This window comes from Macaca thibetana, chromosome 7, assembly GCF_024542745.1.
Source record: "Macaca thibetana thibetana isolate TM-01 chromosome 7, ASM2454274v1, whole genome shotgun sequence".
Classification (NCBI taxonomy): domain Eukaryota; kingdom Metazoa; phylum Chordata; class Mammalia; order Primates; family Cercopithecidae; genus Macaca; species Macaca thibetana.
In genome coordinates this window covers 89,490,603-89,506,984 of record NC_065584.1, presented here as the reverse complement: position 1 = coordinate 89,506,984, position 16,382 = coordinate 89,490,603, and the positions used below count along the sequence as shown (strand labels likewise).

The window sequence follows — 16,382 nt, the reverse complement described above, 5'->3', positions numbered from 1 at the left end:
CAGAAAAAGAAGTAGTGGCTCAAAAAGATTAGGCCCAAGTTCTCCCTGAGCTGAGAACAGCACTGACATCTGTTTGATCTCAAAGCTAGGAACCCATTTTAGGCTTATGGAGAAGCGAGTAGGCTTTTGTGGGCTAGCCTGGGCACTAATCACCAATTCTGGCATCATGTTTCTGTGGTGCAATTGAAGTTTTGGGCACTGTGCTGTCAACAAGCTCTTGCACTGCCATTTACTGCTAAGTTAGGAAATACCTGCTTCTCGCATAGAACAAACTTCAGTGGCAACTTCCTACTCAACTTGGTCCTGTGACATCTAGTGGCCAACGGGAGAAGTGCAGTGAAATCGCTGGACATGGTAAGCAGGTGCAAAAGCTTAGTACTTCCTGGGATTGAAAAAAAAAAATGCGCTGAAATTCATAATAGCTGAAATATCCATGGAATTTAGAAGATGCATATTTGCGTGCATCTTATAAAGTCTATAATCCCATGTTTTGTTCCTAATATTCATGTTTATTTGCTATCACTGGTAGAAAATACACCATATCCAATTCATTGTCTCTTAATTGATAAACTATCTTTGCAAATAATATAATATATAATACAATGTAATGTATAATACAGTGTAATGTAAAGCAATCTCAATGCTTGCAGACATGCTCAATAATAAATAACATTATAAATATGAAAACACTATAGGTCACTAATTAATCCATTCCCTTGGGGGTGGAGTGTTTTAGAATCACCACAATGCCATATGAAACTAGATGAAAATATACATAAATAGGTTTCCTGTCTGCTACACACATAACAGGCTTCCTGTCTGCCTAAACATATTATAAGACATGATGTGCTTTATAGAAGCTTTCTGATTACAGGGGAACCTCAAGAGTGCTGCCTGAGTAACTCTCATTCCACAAAGACACAACTGCAAGAGGATCCCCAGGCATTCTCATGAGTACACAGATTCTAACAACCCCTCTATTCCCCACTCTGATCTCCACCCCAAGACTCACATAATGGCAAAAATCCAAGGGAAGATTCTTGGGTAACTAATGCTCCTTTACAGGGGGCCCCGGATGAAGGGCAGGGGGAAAGTCTTGTCACTGTGGGACTAGGATAGAAGAACCCAAGAGTGATTCGCCAAACCTTAACATACTCAAATTATTTTTCAAACATTTTGGGCTTGGCAAAATGTATGTTGCTAAGCCCTCTTTCCTGACAGTGTTATACCCATGTGAATTTCAAGGGAAATTCAATATGTATGTTTCTGATTTTCTTAGGCTTATCTCAGTACAATTATTTAGCAAGAACCACTTTGTATTCAAGAATCTTCCTGAACCCTTTCTTTTGTAAGCCCCCTGAAACAATTTTCCTTTTAACCAGGAAGTATGTTTTATCTGCAGTAAATTGAACTGAAACCCCAAAAATTGTGGTTCAAAATTCAGAATTCTTGAATTTTGAAGGAGATTGGAAAGTCTGCAAACAACTTCTCACGTCACTGAGAATGGCTGGTGGTGGTATTGAGAGGTGTGAAGTATTATGAGCAAAATTCAGTGATTATATGGAGTGACATTTTGTTTACTTTAAAACAAAGTCTGACTTCTTGCTGCCGGGGTTGAGTGCTGGCCTGACCAAGTATCTTCCAGGTCTGGGTGGCCCAGGGACTTGTACAGTCATTCAATCTCTCTGAGTATTGGTGCCTTCCTCAGTAGATGTGAGGACACAACTAACACCTATGGGCACCAGAGGATGGCAGCTCCACGGGGCTTTTGTACCAAAGAGATTCTCTTCCCTAGTAGGACCTCATCATCCAACCATCCAATTTAGGCAATTAAAGCTGTGAATGAATCAATGAGCTAGCTCCATTTCTTCCATCCCAGAGCTCGTTTTTGTTTTTTAATATACTATAAGCCTGAGCACAGCACATCAAGGTTATTTGATTAAGGTCAAAAATAACAGAGATGGTGATAAAATTTTTATATCTGTGCTGCTCTGCTTATACAAAAATGAGATCATTATTCCACGTGAGTTTAAAAGTTTGCTTTTCTTGTCATAGCAATGGCCAACAGCCAGCTATGCTGGTTAGGATTAAGTCGGCCACATATAACAGAAAACCCAAATGGCTGGCTTTAATAATACAGGGATTTTCGTTTTGCTCACATGAAAAAAAAATCCAAGAAAAAATATCCAGGGATGAAAGGCTCGTTCCAGGGCCATCAGGGACCCAGGTTCTTTTTAAGTATTTCTTCCAACTTCCTTACCATGGAATTTGCATTTCAGAATTGCATTATGGTTACATGATGGCTGCTGGAGACCCAGCTCTCATGTCCATGTTCCAGGCAGCAGAAAGGAATAAGAGCTTTTCAACTGACTCAGTCCCATGTAAAGAGCTTCTTTGGTCCTGAACTCCTGGCCTCAAATGATCCTCCCACTTCCACCTCCCAAAGCGCTGGGGTTACAGGCATGAGCCACCATGCCTAAGAGCTTCTTTGGAAGCCCAAACCAAAAACTTCAGCTTATACTTCTTTAACCACCCATCTGCAAGAGAGGCTGGGAAATAGGTTTTATCAAAGCCAATTGCCACCCTCGATAACATGGGATTCCACTGGCAAGAAAGGAGAGAACTATCGGGTACTCAACTAGCTCTTTCTACCTTACCCTCCATGCTCTCTCCTGGCTGGGCCACAACTCTCATCCACTGGAAGACAGACCAAGGGGAAAGCTCTGGCAGCTGTGAACTGGTGGGGTCTGTGTGTGTGTGTGCGTGCACGTGTGCATGCATGTGTATGTGTGTATACGTATATGGTGTGCATGTGTGTGTATGGCTGCACTGAGGCTGACCTGCAAATACCATGATGTGTCCTCTTTGCTTTTATGTAATGAGTTCTCCGTTTGCTTCTGCCTGGTCTAAGACTGATTTGCCTCAGCCTAATATTGTGTGGGGAAGGCTTTCCCCAGGACCAGAAAGGACTGGCAGAGCTGGAGAGAAAGCAGCTGGAGGAGCTGTGTGGTGGGCTGGCAGCTCCTTTCTCTTCACCGTGTTTGGGTGTTATCAGCTCTTCTTTCTCCAACCTGGGGTGCTCCTGCCTCCATATAATCAGTCACTGATGGAAACTCGCAGGGAAAAAGATTTGTTTGTGTGTCCCTTGAGGACAGAACAATATTGTAGTATTTGATGGGTCTTAATTTATAGTAAGCTTGAAAGGTAAGTAGTTGCCTATTCTAGTCAGCTTAAGGCAACACCGAATGACTCACATGAAACATGGAATTGACTTCACTGATACCAGCAGGGAGGTGCTCACAGTGAAGTCAACCTTCCCTCACCACAGGGGCACATGCCACCCTCATTTTATAGCCAAAAAACCTGAAGTTAGGTCACCTCCCTGAGTCACCCAAGAGCTGGCCTGAGAGCTACACAGTGGGGTGACTGGGCTTCCCTACATCAAAAAACTACCCTCAGCCCAGGGGCCTGGCTCTCTAGGAAGGGGTTCAGAATGCACACCCAAGTCCCAGGCCCCTGCCTCAACTCCACGACACTGAGGGAGGTGAGCAGACTGGGTGGGAGAGGCAGCTTTGCAGCTGACCAGAGGCTGTGGGGACACAAGGGATGCTCAGCAGACCTGGGCATCTCTCCACAAGGCTCAGGTACCAGATCTGAAATAACATGAAACACAGCAGGGGGTCCATCAATATCATCATCATTATTCATTACATTTGCTTCAGACCCCAACATCACCCACAAATGATTATGGGTTTAAAAATGAAATGAGGTTGAACTTAGGGGGTGACCACCTGACTTCTGTTTTATCTTAGTCTTTTATTCATGCTTCTTTTTACTAAGTGTTCATCCGCAAACAAGCCTGCAACGTGACATGTCCGGGACTCAGCTCATTTGATGCACCAATAAGACAAGCAGCAGACAACAGCAGCACCACGGAGCTGAAAACAAAATGAATAAATACTTTTTCACAATGAAATGAGCAGAGGGACTGTTGACTTGGGGAGCTCCCGCAAGCCAGAGACAAGTGGGGGGAACTTGCTGACTTCCAAGAAGAAAAGCCAGCAAAAAGGAACCAGTCTCCAGGAAGAATACGAAAATGAAGAGCTGGTATGTGATAGCCCTTTAAAGTTTATAAAGCACTTCCTGAGAGCCTTATCTTGCTTGAGCCTCCCCAAACACTGTAAAGTGGGAAGGAGATTATGGAAAAGAAAACTGAAGTTCAGAGAGATCAATATCCAACCCAAGGGTGCATAGCTGCAACTCAGGTCAGGGATGTGATCAGAAGGGGCTGGGCCTCTGCCACCTCCGATGCTCAGGCAACTCACCACCAAACCGAACACCCAGCAACACACTGTGAGCAAAAATAAATCCTCCTTTCCAGCCCCTATGGCCCCTGCCTCTGAGGCCACAGCTAGGAGGTACGATTCCTAGGAAAGGGACAAGGAAGAGGGATACTCCCACCATTTTTGACCTTCAAAGCACTTGGTGTCTTCACTATGTCCTATGCAGCCCCAATGACGTGGGACCGCCCTGGGTCATAGGTGCTCACCTGCCTGAAAGAATAGGACAGAGGAATGTCAGAAAAGCCCCTCCTCCCTGCCGTGCACCACTCACTCTCACACAGTCTGGCTTTAGTTTCTCCCCCGATGGTGATGTCTGGGACAAGTATCTGCACGCCTCTGTTTACTCACCTGTAAAATGGGGAGAAGCACATTTGCCTCCACCCCTCCCGCCGATGGGAGCAGAGGTAGAGCCTGCTTGTCTGGACAAGCCCAGAGCTAAGCCCATCCTCCTGATCTGCTCTCTGTGACAAAATCTATGGCTAAGTGCTCCACTCTGATCTCAGGCTCCCAGGATCACGTGGGTATCAAACGGAGGAGCTGCAGGTGAGCCAGTCGGCATCATTGCAACTGGCTCCTGAGATCACGCCTCGGGTCACAAGGACGTCTGAGTGTGAGGTGAGGTGGCTTTCATTCCTGACTTCATAGCCAACAAAGTGGTGGCTGTCTGTCTTTGACCAAACAGGCTCGACTATCTTCCCTAAAGGAGCAGAGTTCTAAGCTCAATGCCATTTGCCTCCCCCATTAATCCAAAATTATTTAATTAACACAATTTCCTCTATAAATTTTATTTCAGATTTCTTAAAAAAATCCTGGCAGCGACATAATTTCAACCATCCAGGATCCCAGATAAAGTCTCAGAATGGGAGTTCAATTTGTAAAGCATCCCTAGTTGCAGCTTCCTGGGGCCTGGTGCACCCACTGGCCTTGGGCTCCTGGCCTCTATCTATGCAGGAAGGGTTTGTCGATACACCCTGACGGTCCTCTTGGGTTCAGGCACCCAAATGCTAGGGCTCAGCACCCAGCCAGAGGCCCTGGCATGGCACATCTACCCAGATGCTTTCAGGAGACCTAAGTGGGAGCCGTGGGGCCAGTCAAGATGGCAGGGAGGCCAGGATTTGGCAGAAGCAGCTGAGGAAAGAGCTGGCATTGCTCAGACTCACCAGTGTTAGCCAGCCGATATTGGTCAAGGCTGCCCCGTTCGAGGGTCCATTATCCCCTTTTCCCGGCCTCAGCTGTGCACTCCAGGCCATAGCAGCACAAGAACTTTCCACCACCACAGGGTAAGGGACAGATGCGGGGTTTCCAAAAGCTTCAAAACTTACCCCTCTATCCAGAAGGACACCAGGGGACAGAGATGGACACGGAGGCCTCAAAACAGGAGGAGCCTCAGGAAAATAAGAAGACCCCTCTCCATTCTTGATTACTTGGGGTTACTCATACAAAGAGATGGACTGAAGGGCCTGAGCCTATCTGAGGATTAAAGCACAGCTTTTGCCAGGAATTCGTGCCTCCCGTCTTTGTTCCAGCAACCTGAGGAATGGCATGCATCAGAAGCCGCTTCCGTGTCTCAGATGGGGGCTGTGTCAAGTCCTGGGGGTCGATGGAGCATTTCCCAAATGGCAAAAGGAGAGGAGCTAGACTTACCTCCCACTCCTGGGAAGTTATGCCCGACAAGAGTTTCAACTCTTAAAACGATTAGCAGCAAAGATCTCATGTGCTTTCTTTTTAATTATCATTTTTTAATCGAGGTATAATTTATGCATTTAAAAAACCAAATTAATTGCACTCCAGGGCTCTGGGATGGAGGGCGGTGTGCGCCTGTGAAGGTCAGAGTCCCAGCGGCGCCAGGGCTCCACAGCGTAGAGCTGGAATGGTCCAGCGTTTTGCTTTCGCCTTCTGCCCCACTGCGTGTGAAGCCCCAGGGCCGCAGGGAAATTCCAGGCCAGCTGGGCCAGGGTGCGCCAGCCGGCGGTCCCCGCTAGGGCAGGGTGGGGCGCAGCGGGTGTCTGTCCTGCGAGCGGGGATCGGGCCGCTGGACCCAAGACCAGGGCACGTGCGCAGCGACGCAGGGCAGCCCCGCCAGGAGCCCCGACTCCGGCGCGGCGCAGGGCCCAGCGGAGAGCGGGCATTCCGGAGAGCTGCAAGCCGGCCGAAGTTGGGCGAGCGCTCTGTGCGGCGACTGGGAGGGGGCTGCAGGTGCCGCGGGAAGAGCTCGCCCGGCTTCGGGGAGGCAGCTGGGCGCTGTGGCCCCTGCGGCTTAGCTCCCTGCCGGGTCGGGTGTCCCAGCCCTGCGACTTCCGGGGCCCGGCAGCGCTTCGGGGAGCTAGTCCAAAGCCAATCTCCAGGGCGAGAAAGCGCACGGCGCGGTAGCCGGGACGGTCCGCAGCACGCGGGCAGAGCTGCCAGCACTCGGGCTCCTGCAGGGGCGGCGGACGGGGTGGGGTGAAGCGGGCGGGCCCCCCTCCCCTTGCCTCTCCTCCCTCCAGCAGCCCGCCCGCCCTTCCTCCAGTCCTGCAGCCAATTAGACGGCCCCCTCGGGAGGGAGGCGTGGGGCGCTGCATAAAGCGGCGGGGAGCTGTCACCCCGGGAGCAGGCTGCGCAGTGCCCAGGCCGAGCCGGTGCGCCGCAGACTAGGGCGCCTCGGGCCAGGGAGCGCGGAGGAGCCATGGCCACCACTAACGGGGCCGTGGAAAACGGGCAGCCGGACAGGAAGCCGCCTGCCCTGCCGCGCCCTATCCGCAACCTGGAGGTCAAGTTCACCAAGGTGAGGTGGGCGCCCCTCCCACCCGACGGCCGCCAGCCTCTGCGCTGGGCAGCCAGCTTCGGGGCGACGTGGGCGAGGGACCAGTAGGCCGAGGGTCCGCCGGGCGCTCCCGAGACCCGAGCCTCCCTGCCGGGGCTCGGCCCTCTCGAAACCGCACCCTTCGCGGGGCATCTTGGGCGGGATCGCCGGCGGCGGGGCTCGGCGCTGTGAGCCTCGAAGGCGGGAAACCGAGGCCGTCTAGCGCCCGCGCGGTGCCAGGCTGCACGCATCCCTGCGAGGCCCCGACGTGTGCCTTCACTGCTTTGATCACGAGTGGAGGTGCGCGCCGCTTTGACTAGGAGCGCGGTGGTCTCCCTCCCCAAAAACCCCTGGGATGATTTCCCGGGTGGACGCGTCTGGCTTTGAGAGGGTCAGAGGTGCCCGAGAACGCCAAGAGAGAGTCCGGGAGCCAGATCACGGAGCTGCAGTTAGATGACTGGGGAAACAGGTCCTCTGAGCAAAGCGCATCGGGCACCTTCCGTGCTTAGTTTATACCCAGCTCACCAGCAGAATAGAGGGAGTAGGAAGGTGCTCACTTACTGATGAAACCTCCCCGGAGCCCAGAGGTCCCGGTGTTTACAGGCAAGGAGCGCGATTCGGAAGGTCGCAGATCTGGGCCTTTGGGAAGCGGTGGGTAGCAAGGCCGAGCGGCCAGGCTCCGTCGCGCCGCAGAAGCGCACGGTTCTCTGTCTCCTTGCGCTGTGGGCTGGGAGGCTAGAGCGTTGGCAGAACGGTGAGATTACCTGCCTGGGGCAGAAAGGAATAAAAGAAGATGGTAAGGCCTCCGAGGCCTCTGAGCTGGGGCTGAGGAGGGCCAAGAGACCCGGGTGCGGAAGCGCGACCCAATGGAGGACACCCCCAGGCTGTCTGGGGTGCGCTTCTGTCCGTGGGCCGGTGCTGGGGCACTTTAGAGGCACAGGCCAGGCCGAGAGCCATTGCCTTCACTTTCCCCACCTTTGGCTTCTCTTGATTTTTGCTTTTATCCATAGCCCCCAACTCCAGCTGACACCGCACTTAGAGGATTTCCTCATCCGTTTTACTTTAAGAAGTAGCAATTATCTTTCTCAAAGAGTTTTAATCAAGCGGAGAAAGTTACAGGGCACTACGTGTGGCCTTCGGATTTAGGTCTCTTGGCACTTAATTCCCAATGTCGGCTGAGCCTCTGATCACATGACATTTAAATTAAGTGTTTTCAGAAGGCTCTGTAATCAACAAAGACACGTCGCTGTAAACTAAACGCTGAAAATTATTCTTAATGTAGTTTTCTTTGTAATATCAGCTTCAGAGTGAAAATTCCAACACGAATTCTGGGAAGAGTGAAAATGATACCTTAATTTTATAAGACCCTAGCCCTAGGTGCTTGGCTGCTGCTGCTGCGGGTGGTGAAGTGGGGAGGTTGTTTGTTTTCTTTTGGTTGTACAGGATTTCAAAATACTATATATAGAAACAAGAAAGTAAATGTATTATGGTCCTTTTACTTTTTATGTTTTTGAGTCCTATCAGCAATCTGACCACATACAAAAAGTTTACCTCTTTCTCTATGATTTTTAGGACACTTTTAAAGTGTAAATGTAGCCCTTATGGCGATCTTAGACAATTCACAGAGCAGTAATTGCCTGTCGTCTTGGTGGGTGCGCAACCTTTGCCAGTTAAAGGGAACCAGTGAAGGAGTGAGGTTGAGGGAAGGTGGTCGATGGGCCTGGAGTGCTGGGATCTTGAGGGGTCTCCCAGGCGATGAAGGCCCCAACTGCCTCACACTGGTTGCTCCCTCCCCACCCGTTGGGGGACAGTGCTGCTGCCTGCTCTGTCCTGGCTCCTGGCCCATCTCTGCAGAGACCTCCCCATAGCAGTTGTGGACCCAGGCAGCTTACGTGGCTGAGGGTGGCCAGCCAGTGCCCTGGCACAGGCCTCAGGGAGTCTGGACAGGAGAGGCCGCCGAGAGTGAGGCCACCAACAGTGCCTGCCGAGGGAAGGAGCGGGATAAACTGAAGTTCAGGACTGAGGCCCAGGGTGGGTGAGTGGCCCGGCAGGTGGGTGGCCTGGCAGGAGAGCAGACGGTGGAGCATGGTAGCCAGCAGTGGTCTGCTATTTTCCAAACCTGACTCACGGTGCTTCTCGATAATGGGGCACACACCAGCGTTGGCCCATCTGAGCCCCAGCCCCAGCAGTGCCATTTCCAGGGTGGTCTAACTTTCAGAAGGATGACTTTGTCAAAGCCCCTTCATTCGTCCTCACATGTTAACATTGCGTTCTCTAGGGTCATGCTGTATGATTCTGGAGAGCTGAGAGCCCCTCCAGCGTCCCCACACAGATCTCAGAGGATGGAAGTCCCTTCTAATTTAGGGGACCTCTTTCCTTCCTTATAAAATTTCTTCCAGTAGCAGAGATTCTCTTCAAAGTTTTCTGATTTTAAAACACCAGTTTTTATTATCTCTCTTATGAAAAATAAAATTCCCCCAAATCTCCTTTTCTGCAAGCATATTCTTTTTGAGTTTAGCTGAGTGGCCTGTTGTCAGATGGAAGTTACTGGAAATTGGCATCAATAGGATTCACTTGCATGACTGCCATCTCACCTCAACCTGAGACACCTTACAGCTCAGTCCTGATTCCATGTCATTCTGTTCCTTTTGTAAATTGTGAACCATGTCTACAGCTCAATGTAGCTTAATGCTATACCTCTATAAGGTTTGTCGTATGCTAATCCACAAATCAAAGACAATGATTCCTTCTAGACCCTTTACTCTGATTTGGAGTTCAGAACAATACAGCCAGCATAATCAGTAGGCCGTATTTATATACCCTTTCCTTATATTTGTGCTTTTGTTTTGTTTTTGTGGAGAGAAAAATCAACAGTAGAAACCACTTACAAGATTACTTACTACTGTAGTGTGGTATAAAGAAAAAGATTTTACAAAATTAAAAACATAGCAATGGGAAAATACGGTTAGAGTCAAATAGTCTGATTTTGTTTTAAGGTTGCTGGTTACAGATCAATGTCATGAACAAACAGTAATTTTTTTTGGAGGAGCGTGCTTGGAGATGAAGTACAGCAGACATCCGATCATTGTAATCTGTTTTCAGTCCCCTTATTTATATTCTCTTCTGCCACCTTCTCATTTTCCCTCCGCCTTGGAATTGATACCAGGAAGGACCTAGAATCAGCAATTTTCACTGACAGTCTCTATTATCTAACCCACGAAATTTCATCTTTCTACAAATGGGCCCCTCTTCCTGGCTGCACTTTCCTCCCCGCACTAACTTAACTCTTCTTCCCCAGTTATTAATTTCTCGCTGTTACCAAGTGATGACTTGCTGCATGGCAAAAGTGAACTCTCGGATTTAGTTTCAGCTGGAAGAATAAACCTGTAATTGTAGCCTGACCTTTTCCTGGTGCACTTCCCTGGGGGCCTGGCCTCACGTTGGAGATGCTAAGCTTCCAGAAGCCAGACAGGCACATCCCACTGGTGACAGATGCTCTCAGTCCTGGATTCCAAACTGGGGGGCAGCTGGTCTCTGCTCACCTGCCCAGCCAGAGTCTGCCTCTTGTGCTTGGTCCCCAGAGGACTCAGACCAGGCTTCCTCACGCATGAGCTTCAGAGGTTTTTGTGGTTTTTTTTTTTTTTTTTGACATTCTATCAACTTTTAAGTTCTGGGGTACATGCGCAGGTTTGTTACATAAGTAAACATGTGCCATGGTGGTTTGCTGCACAGATCAACCCATCACCCGGGTATTAAGCTCGAGCTGTGGAGTTTATACAGGAAGCTCAATACAGAGAACGTATCCAAGACGCATTCTTAGGAGATGGCTGCCCTCTCTCATCTGTTGTCACTGGGGAGTCAAATATTCCAAATGAATCAATTTCACAATAATTGAAATTAGCCCTTGAGGGACGCAATTCTTCCTTTAAACGATTCACAGAGAAGTAAAGTAAAGCTATGTATATACCATATGCAGATAGAGGTAAAAACGGAACCTGATGAACTAACTCTGTACTCAGAAATTATTGATGGCATTTTACTTGATAGACATGCATGTTAGCCATTTCTGCCACAGAGGTTTTTCTGATGCTGTGATAGGCTGTGATGAGGAAGCCATTCCAAGTTGGTGTAGCAGGAGTTTGTGTGTCTTCTGGCTGGGCAGCCGGGGACCTCCGTGCTGTCAGAATGTGTTTTGTGTATTGTCTGTCATGTCTGTTCCTAGTTCTTCTCCAAAAGCCCTCTCTTTTAATGTGACATTATTAAGATGATTAGAACTTAGTGTAAACTAACAGTAAATAGTACATATGTTTCAGTGCATGAAGTTCGTATGTTCTTCTTAGTCTGCTCATGATATCTTGTTTAAAAAATTTTCATTCTCATCTGCATTCTGGATCACTGAGGTTCCCAGAAAAGTGATTTCTGTGGGTTATATAAACAGTTATTTGTGACATCTCTTAATGTAACCTGAAAAGTTTCTAACCCAGACATTTAACTTTGTATTTCAACACTGGTTTATTGTCAAGCTTCGGAGGTTTTTGTGGGGTTTTTTTTGTTTGTTTGTTTGTTTTGACATTTTATCAACTTTTATTTTAAGTTCTAGGGTACATGTGCAGGATGTGCGGGTCTGTTACATAGGTAAACATGTGCCATGGTGGTTTGCTATGAAATTACACATTTTAAGGGGGATGCTGGGGAGGGACATGCTGATGTGCATTGGTGAAAACTGAAGGGTAATGGTGAGATCCTCCTCAAATTGAGCTCCTTGGTAATCAGTCTTGCTGGGTGTTGCCGCTGAAAGGAGAAAGCGAGTGCTCAGTGTGTCCTTACCCTTCAGGGGCAGGCGGAATGCTTGGGACTTTTATATATATAAACCTATTGATTCTTCTTCCAAAGTCTATGAGGGTATAAGATTCCATTCACAGCCTCTATTTAACCATTTAACTTAGCCATTCCTCTGTGAATCCATGTTATTGCTGAAAAAATAATAATAATTTAGAAAAAATCTCTAACTGACTTTAGTTTTATTTGACCAAAACTTGAATTTCGAGTCTGTCCTGGTTGATCTATTGGTCATGTGGTCCTGGGACTCTGTCCCCCTCCGGGTCTCATCTATAAAATGTTGAAGGGGAGAGGGAAGCAGCAGGGAGGAAGGTGGACAAGATGGATAAGACGTTACTTAAGGTCCTTAGCATGTTGAAATTATATGATTTTGATCTAAACCTAATTCGTTACACTTCCTTTCCTGGTTAGATATTTATCAACAATGAATGGCATGAATCCAAGAGTGGAAAAAAGTTTGCCACATATAACCCTTCAACTCTGGAGAAAATATGTGAAGTGGAAGAAGGAGATAAGGTAAATACTTTAAAAAAAAAACAAAAACAAAACAGTTGCTCTAAGTAATTCAATTATAGATGACCAAAGGATAAGGAAGCAGTTTGGCTTAGCTATAAGATAGAACTGGCCCATCCTAGGGGCAGGGCCTGGGCTAGCTGCATGAATTGGCATGTGGTTCTCAGACATGTGGCACAGAATGGGATCAATTACTGATGATCCTCTGCAGAGAATCATTCTCCTTTGATAGATGTTTCTCCATCTATGAGGATGACCTCACCTATCCTCATCATGTGGCTAAAGGAAGGGTTTTTTGTTTTTTGTTTTTTGTTGTCTTTTCAATTATTTGGACCTGGAGGCATTAAAGAATCTTTCCATAAAGCATTTCCGGCTGGTGTGTTTCAACAAATACAGTATTCTGGCAGGAGACATTTTAGAAAAAAAATAGACTTGAAGGAAAAAAATAGTTGCTACCTGGATGATGCTGGGATAGTTAACAATGTAACCACCAGATTTCTTTTCTCCTAGAAATTTACATGAGCATGGAAAGCGGTAACCTTTATCACTCTATTTCGAAGTGCAAGGTCTATATCGTAATACGGAAGTTAAGGGACTTCTGAATGTGTCCTTTATACATGGCAAGGCCATTAAATCTATTTTGAATGTTAGCGCAGAGGTAAAGCCCTTCCACTGAGGGCAGGGAGATGTAAATGTTTCCTCAACGGCTGGAGCACTGGACTGATGTTCTTAGTCAGCAAACTGATGAGGTTGGAAGTGGATGGAGTGAAGGGCGTGTGCAGAGTAGGCTTGGATTTTATCCTGCCCATGAGTTTTGTGACAGATGTGCAAATGCACAGCGGCCGCACCTATACAGACCCCCCTCTGTGTGGCACCTCATGACAGTTAGGCTCTGCTAACAAAGAAAGTGGCACAGAGGAGCTCGTAGAAAAATGTGAGGGCATCGGGGGGAAGCCATGACATGGAATGGGGTTTCCACTAGGAGACTCCCAAGCACCTTGTACACGTGCTGGGAGGAGAATGAGACCCTTGCCCTGGGCCTTGATTTCTCCCTTGGTCTGAGTGACTGTTCTGAGCCAGAGGCCACCCCACACTCTGCAGCTGGAGAGGTCCTGGCCTCCACCCCAGAGCCTGGGACAAGGAATCCAGTGTCCCACATCTCCCCTGCCAAGCTTCTGCTCACCCCCAAGCCAGCTCTGGACACATGGAGTCTCGGTAGAGTTACTCCTGCCTGGTGTCTGGCATCCACTCCTTGCTGTACCTTCTAGAAAGAGAGGCACGGAGGAGCCTTTGAGATGAATGTGGCCCGTTTTCTTGAGAAGGAGAAAGAATGACACTACTCTAAATGGCCCTCACTTCTTTCCTTTTAGAAAGAAGGTTCTGTTGTGATTATGCTATCCTTGCACAAACGATCCAGTTCTGCTCCCATGGGGTGAGTGAGGCTGAAGGGAGAAAAAAGGCCTCCATGTTCCTCCCTGTCTGCGAACTGTTCCATGATGGTCAGTTCTGCAATCCAGAAATGAACGAATTTCCCCATTCTCACTCTTGGACCACCAGTTCCCAGCTGGAATAAAATGCCGGACAGCCATTTCCCACCTGGTCTGTGAACAGCAGGCTTGTGTGTGTTCACGGTGAGCCAGCCAGTGGAAAGTCTTTCCGTCCTTGGGTCCCCCAGGAAAATACTCAGGGTCGGTGACTTTATGAAATATTTTTAAATGCTTTTTATAATCAGAAACAAACGTTTTTGTTTTTTTGACCACTGTAGAAATATTAAGATGATATTTGACCACTGTAGAAATATTAAGATGTAAAGAAGAAAAAAATCACTTGAATGCTCCCAGCCACTCAAGTGATTGAAAAACTTGCTGCTGCTTGCAGCCTGTCTGCCAGCGGCACAATTCTGCTGTTCTCTGTAACTGACAGCCGCGATCCCAAACTGCAGTCACATCAAAAGATGACACCCTCTCTCTGTTGTTTTGGCCACTCAGCCCGATGTGGACAAGGCTGTGGAGGCTGCACAGGCTGCCTTCCAGAGGGGCTCGCCATGGCGCCGGCTGGATGCCCTGAGTCGTGGGCGGCTGCTGCACCAGCTGGCTGACCTGGTGGAGAGGGACCGCGCCACCTTGGCCGTGAGTACACGCACATGGGGGCCGGTGGGGGATGAGCCAGCCTCAGTGAGGGTCCTGTCCCCCGTGTGGTATGGGAAAAAATATCAGGGTCCTGGTATTGTGTGGTCGTAGGTCTGTTCCGTCCTTTGAGATACAGCTCTCTGGCAATACATGCAGGTGTCGATGCCTCTGGACAGAATCCCTTTCATTTTGAAGTCAGACTTTTGTCCTCTGCAGCTCAGCTTCTTGACCAAGTGGTTGTCTGTAGGAAGTTCAGCTATATCAGTGGTCTCAGACTTGGGGCACTCACAGATTGGTGACTATGAGCTGGGCCATATCCTGGTACCACCTGTATGTTTATGTACTTAACTTTTTTCTTTTTTGTATTAACTCCCTTTTATTTATTTTATTTTATTTATTTTTTTGAGACAGTCTCCCTGTCACCCAGGCTGTAGTGCAGTGATACAATCTCGGCTCACTGCAGCCTCTACCTCCCAGGTTAAAATGATTCTCTTGCCTCAGCCTCCTGAGTAGCTGGGACCACAGGTGCCTGCCACCATGCCCGGCTAATTTTTATATTTGTAATAGAGACAGGGTTTTGTCATGTTGGCCAGGTCTTGAACTCCTGGTCTCGAACTCCTGGCCTCAGGTGATCCGCCAGCCTTGGCCTCCCAAAGTGCTGGGATTACAGATGTAAGCCACTGTGCCCACCCTTAACTCTCTTTTAAACTTAAGTTTAACCTCATCCTAAGAAACAATATTCATGAAATCACAGATTTGATGTGCTAATTTTATTTTTCTAATACTTACTAAAATAAATGCCACCACTTAACATAGAAAAAACTGTTCTCATGTGACCTAAAATTATTCCTCAACCACCCCTGAACTGACTAGTAGCAAGCATATGTGGAGTGGTGGTGAGGGCAGGATAGCCTGGTTATAGGAAACCTCAGAGTAGGAAAGACGTAAGTTCAAATCCTCACTCTGCCACTTACTAGCTGTGTGACTTTGGACAACTTGTGAAACCTCTCTGAGATTTATTTCTTTGTGTAAAATGTCACCAATAATGATAACTCAGTGGTGTAAGAATGGTCTATTTAAGATTCTAGGCAGAAAAAAAAATTCTAGGCAGAGTCCCCAGGCATGCAGTAAGCACTAAATAGATGATAACTATTATTAATAATAGCAGTTATCATAATAAGGCCATGTGAAGACCCATTTTTCTAACCTCAGCTATATGCACTGCTCGCCAGTAATTTCTAGTTACCTTAGGTGGGGAGATTGATGCAGCATACCCCATGAGGTTGGGCTTCGAAGGCATTCATCAGTTGTAAATCCATTCTTTAGCAGGATCCTCAGACTTTCCTCTGGTCTTGAGGGGGTGATCAGAGGCCACGTTGGACTGTGAGGTCCTTTGCATCCTGTCCTTGCACATCTCAGCCTCTTGTTTTTAAAAGTTGTTCCAAACCTTGAGGCCCGGTTGTAGGGGAGGAAATCTCCTTTTTGGCCTTTGATTTGGAAAAATGGTTTTTCTGATGTCGGGAACAAGCAGTAGGGTAGCCACTGTTTAAAGGAGGGTGTCAGCCAGGACACGGAAATTGCTGTTGCCCCTGAATGTGTTTCTTAGGGTGGAAGAACTCTCAGGCCTTACTCTTGGGTGCATTTCCCTAAGGGTGCATCAACACAGAAACTCAAGCTCTCCTTCCTTCCTTCCTTCCCAGTCAGCCCGGCCAGTCCACATGTTCCCCGGGTGAGGGTAGCAACCTCCCAGGGTAAGCGCTTCTCTCTGAGGAGCCT

General features: G+C 48.0%; 1 protein-coding gene across 2 annotated transcripts in view; it reads left to right on the top strand.

Annotated features, from left to right (window-relative positions):
- The first annotated feature begins 6,787 nt into the window (after nucleotides 1–6,787).
- Nucleotides 6,788–16,382, top strand: part of ALDH1A3 (aldehyde dehydrogenase 1 family member A3) — a 36,251-nt gene continuing 26,656 nt past the window's right edge. The window contains exons 1-3 of one of the 2 annotated variants that reach the window (XM_050799745.1): nucleotides 6,788–7,107; nucleotides 12,376–12,480; nucleotides 14,466–14,606. In XM_050799745.1, coding sequence (XP_050655702.1) covers nucleotides 7,009–7,107; nucleotides 12,376–12,480; nucleotides 14,466–14,606 — 345 coding nt within the window. In that variant the 5' untranslated portion in view covers nucleotides 6,788–7,008. The remainder of the gene's footprint in view (nucleotides 7,108–12,375; nucleotides 12,481–14,465; nucleotides 14,607–16,382) is intronic. The other variant, XM_050799746.1, reaches the window with a different exon arrangement.